This window comes from Austrofundulus limnaeus, unplaced genomic scaffold, assembly GCF_001266775.1.
Source record: "Austrofundulus limnaeus strain Quisiro unplaced genomic scaffold, Austrofundulus_limnaeus-1.0 Scaffold64, whole genome shotgun sequence".
Classification (NCBI taxonomy): domain Eukaryota; kingdom Metazoa; phylum Chordata; class Actinopteri; order Cyprinodontiformes; family Rivulidae; genus Austrofundulus; species Austrofundulus limnaeus.
This window is the reverse complement of record NW_013952466.1, coordinates 112,152-117,557: the sequence shown is the minus strand read 5'-3', so window position 1 is coordinate 117,557 and position 5,406 is coordinate 112,152. Positions and strand designations below refer to the sequence as shown.

The window sequence follows — 5,406 nt, the reverse complement described above, 5'->3', positions numbered from 1 at the left end:
GTTTGTGGTTGTAATGTGACAAAATATGGAAAAGTTCAAGGGGTATGAATACTTTTGCAAACCACTGTAAATATCTGGTCTGAATCCTAATTTGATGTCATTTTATTGAGGAATTTTTGATGTCCTTATAAAGAGGAAACCTCAAATTATATTTGAATATTGAGATTTCCCAGCTAAAAAGAAACAAAGCTTTGCTAACTCACAGGGAAAATCTCAAAATTTTAAGGCGTTTTTCCTCAAAAATCAGGTTTTTTTTTTTTGTTGTTGCTACTGCTCAAAAAATGCTTCAGAATTTTGTTTTATGATTACATTTCAGGCAGTTCATTCAAATGATATATTAATAAGGCTTTTATTCATTAGATTTTGACAAAATGCAATTTTTGTTAACATTTTAGTCAAAACACTATATTTGCCTACTTCTCCATATACCTCTTTTGGACTTAATCCTCTTTTCGATGTGATGGGTCACATCAACAATGTGACACACTATGATGTTTATAAAAAAAACTCTGCATAGAGCACATTTATTAGCCGGAGGAGTAAGTGAGTTTAGGGGCGCGTGTATCTGAAGCCATGAGTGTTGTATGCACTTGTGTGAATATCTGATGAATGAGCCCGAAGAATCGAGTCCCCAAAACTCGCACAGCCATAGTTCAGAATATTGATGGTAACTGTTCATTCTGTGCAGCCCTCAGCTTGCTCCAGGAACCAGATCACATACGTGATACGTATACGGGGGGGGGGGGGCAGACCCTCAGCCGATCTATACATCCAGGAAGAATTTGGTCTACAGCTCTCAAGGCCAAGTAAGGGAGAGCCAAATTCTGTAATCAGTTGTTTTGGGAACAGAAGAGAATGTTCTGGGCCAGGCAGACAATAACAATTTCCCATCTGCTTTAATGTCCACTGGTCCCTCTCAATGTGGCGAATCCAATCAAACAAATAGTGTGGACAAATTCTGCCGAGCTATCAGCTTTCTCCAAGATCAATTCCATCTGGCCAGCAAAGTCCAGGGACTATGTATTAAATCCGTTTTGTTTAAATATTGGGTTTGTTTGTCTTTTATACATTTCTACAAATTTTTAACACCATAGAACATACTGTACACTACAGTACAACAGAGTACAGTTATGCAGTATATACACACATTTCCTTTTAATTCTCTACAAAACAGCAACAGAAATAGTTTATTTCCTTTTGATAAATGTTATATAAGGATTCCAAAAGACTATGATCTATCACAGGGGTGCCCAACCAGTCGCTAGCGGGAGACTGGTCGCCCGCCAGCCAGTTCCCAGGTGCCTGCGAAGCGCAACCTTGCTGCGGAGCCTCTAGTGCCGGCTCTGAGCATCGGATCCCGGTGTGGGAGAAAGTTGATTGGCGTCCCTGTGATGTTCCCCCATGGAGATATAAGCAAAAAACCTCCAAAATTATTCACCGTCGGACCTTGAATGGAGTCTCTGTAACATTCCTCTGCGGAGCAATAAGCAAATTACGCACGACTTAGTGCATTTTACACGCATATTCGGGAGGAAATTTCAACCTTTTTTTGCTTCTCCCACGGGCTCTGAGCATCGTATCCGGGAAAGTGAAATGACTTTGGAAAGCTACAGTCCTCTTCTATAAACTGGAGGTGGTTGCAAGTTCCTGGGACATTCCCCCGCAAAGCTATTAACCAACGACCAGCCGAAAAAGGCGCTTTGGCGAGTGATATAGTACTCAATTTACTCTGGAGCCTCTAGCTMCGGCTCTGTGCATCGGATCCAGGCGTCACATGGCTCCTTTTAAAGCTCTGGATCTCTGCTACAACTCTCTGGTTGCAAGTCCCTGGGACGTTCCCCCACAGAGATATAAGCGATCAAAAGTCGTCGGGCGAGCTCCAGTGGGTGAAACGGCTGATTTCCAGCACAGGCCTGCTGGTGCTGATGCAGGGGAATAAAAGGAAGAGATCCAGTGAGGTGGAACCGCAGTCATGCGTCCAGCACCCGCTCTCCCACCTGGATTTAACCAGAAACACCTGGCGGGCGATATTGAAACCGGTCCTTGAAGCTCAGCACCGGGTTTTATTRCCGCCTGCCTGCTAAAAAGCCCCCGGGCAATATTTCTGCAATAATGCATAAAATTCTGAAACCCACCTGATGAATCTGTTCCAGGAAATAAAAGAAAAAGATTTGGTCAGGTAAAACCGGTCCTGGAAGCTCAGCACCGGGTTTTATAGCTGCCTGCCAGAGTTTTATATTGTGTGCTTTGACTTTGAAAAAAAAGGGCGGTACTCTTGTGGTATCCATGTTGACCCTGATAGTTTTTTTTGTTTTGTTTTCCCTCCACTGTATGGAGAGAAGATAGGAGAGTTCTTTGAATAAATGGAGACGAGTTCCCCTGGTCCAGAGTTATTTGACTCTGTGGTTCTCTCTCTGGAAAGGGTTTCCAGCCCTCATAGSTCACACGTTACAGTGAGTACTAATTGAAGGAGATTAAAAAATGGTACTTTTTGTTCAAGCATCACTTTTCTGTTTCTCTGTCAGGAGTTAGGTAAGGATTTTATCTTTTCTTTTTTTTGTAGGTAAATATATGTTTAAGTAGATAGTTTTGTTTGACAATACTTTAAATTAAATAAAACTAGCAACACATTACGTTCTGTTTTATTTACTTTAAAGAAGTGAGGAGTAGGGAGACAAAATTATGTTTTTTGATACAGAGACTGGACGAGTAGCTCTCGGCAAACTGCCGACTTCAAAAGTAGCTCTTGGTTCAAAAAAGGTTGGGCGCCCCTGATCTATCAACATCATTTAACTTGAGTGTTTTCTTTAACTGCAAACTACACACATTTAGTTTTATTGTAATTAATAAATAACCCAATTGTTTTCTGATCAAAATCTACTCTACTGCTGTTTTTACATCACTTTTATTTCTCCTAAATAAGTTGGCACCATCTGTAAATATGTTTTAACATATAAGTTCCAAAATGTTTTTACTGTAAATACATTTTAAATCATTTAAGTCCTAATATTGAACCTTGGGGAACACCACCGATTATTCTCCTTTGCTGTGATGCAAACTTAATCTATGGAAATAAAGGAGTAGCACAGGATTTATGCTTGAGCCAGTGCCTAAGTGGCCGCATACAGAAAGTCTTTGTTTAGCTCTCTGCCTAGCCCCTCTAAAACTGTGGCATGGACATTAAAAAGCAGAACATCGGCAGTGGCTGAGAATATTAGAAATGCAGTGAGTCTAGAAAACAATCCCACAACATAATTTGAGGAGCCAAATCATGTAACATGTTAACAGTGTGGACAACAGGGCAGCTTCTCAACAAACTGTGCTACAGCTAAGCTAACTAGCATTGCATCACTACTGCTGGGTGTCATGTTTGATTCAAGTGTCCTGAATGTGAGAATGGCTGCAGTTCAGAATACAGTGGAGAAAATAGAGTCCCAGATGACTGAAGCTGAAACCCAGATATGAAACTAGAAGACTGAGCTCAAAGCAGAAACACAACAACCAGAACTGATTCAAACTATGGAGCAGCTGCAGGGAACAGTAGAAAGACAGCAGTGATGGTGTTTCATGACAGGACAAATAAAACAGCATCTTGAAATATTCAAGAAGCAAATTCAATGATTGGGGGGGTGGGGGGGGGGTTATACTACACCAATCTAGATAAGGAATCTATCAGACTACAAAGAGACTGGGTCAGTAAAATGCTTTTTAGTGCTTCTTTGTCTAAGAAACAGGAGGAGGCTATTCTTACTCATAAAAGCCTTTGTGACAGGGATGATGAGTTTTATGATGCTGTTCAAATAACAGCTAAGTGCCAAAATAAGACTTCAGAGGTCTTGTCTGATATTTTCAATGCAATGGAAGAAAATTGTATTTTATATGTGATATCTCAGAAGCTGTAGTGGAGAAAAGACATTTTCTTATTATCATGATTTATCCAGTTTTTTATTTATTTTATTTTATTTTGTTTTTTKTTGTTGTTGTTAAATGAGGAAGTCAGGTTTAGTGGATGTGTTTATTTTTTAACCAGGGTTTTAAGCAGCACTTCACAGAAACAGAGAAGAGATTTTTGTTTGTTGTTTTGGCCTTGGTTCATCCTGCAGTTGTTTCATAGTGTATTGATTTCTGCACACTTTGTAAATAAATTACACTTCATCTGAGAGACACGTTCTCCTGGGTGAGATTTGAGGACAGAAAAGACTGCTGTTTGTTAAATGTTGAGTCCAGAACTCTGAGACAGGATGGAACGGCTAATTCTAAACAGCCATAAATATATAAAACTATCACACAGTCTTACAAAAAAGCTATTATTCCTGTTAATTCTACCTACTGATTCTTCATGACGTTACTGCAGACAAGGAAAATCTCTAATTTTAGGGAACCAGCATTTAGCTGGTTTCTTTGAACTGACCGTTACAAAAAACCAACCTTGTACTCAAGAGTCTGCTTCAGCATTTCCTCTTCCTCACGAGTGAAGTTCAGCAGCACAGAAACGGCTCGGATCAGTTGGTAAGCCTGGCAGAGTGAAACACACATTTTTTGGAAATGTTATAGCCTAACCATGACCATTGGACACGGACACACACACACACACACACACACACACACACACACACACACACACACACACACACACACACACACCCTTGTATTTGCATCAAATTGAGGACATTGTATTGACTTCCATTCATTATTATAAAACTGTATTTATGCCTAACCCACCGGCGCCAGAATGGGAGGGCCAGGGGGCCATTGCCCGCCCCCCCCCCCACACTTTATGGCCCTGCACATCAACTGGTCCCATGGACATTTACAGGCTGCACCCAACGCTGACAAGTTATGACAGATGTATCTCTGTCTACATACAGACAAAGGCACAGACAAAACTGACAGCATTAAGATCAGGACTAAATCTGTTTATAAATCACCAGATCCACATGGCTCCATTTTGTTGCGCAACGCTCAACTGATGATGCGCGCATGCATCGCAAGCTGGAGGCTGGAGGCTATCTACTTGACATTTCTGTTAGTGAAGTATTCTCCAAAAGGCAGTACAGTTCATAACTTGTACAATGATTTGAAAATGAGAACAAGCTCTTGATAATAAGTTAAYAAAGTATTTAAATGGGGAGCAGTGCACACAACCCGTGTGTGGAGAACAGTCGGAGAGTTTACACAAATTCTCCAGCTCTGGCTGATCATGAGCCTGCCTGACGTGCAAAAAACATTTTGGCTCTGATCCCATCCGGGTCGACCAAATCAGCTYAAATATAAAATAAGAATTTTGTGCCACAATCTCTGGCCCAAACCTCTGAGTACAACCATCCGATGTCTGGATCCAAGCTGACTGGTTGTGGGGAGGGAGAGGGAGAGGGAGAGAGGGAGAGAGGGAGAGAGGGAGAGAGG

General features: G+C 41.1%; 1 protein-coding gene across 4 annotated transcripts in view; it reads right to left on the bottom strand.

Moving 5' to 3' along the window:
• Positions 1 to 5,406, bottom strand: part of golga1 (golgin A1) — a gene marked incomplete in the record, with an annotated part of 54,539 nt that overhangs the window by 3,296 nt on the left and 45,837 nt on the right. For all 4 annotated transcript variants that reach the window (XM_014009960.1, XM_014009957.1, XM_014009958.1 and 1 more), the window contains 1 exon segment: positions 4,429 to 4,515. In XM_014009960.1, coding sequence (XP_013865414.1) covers positions 4,429 to 4,515 — 87 coding nt within the window.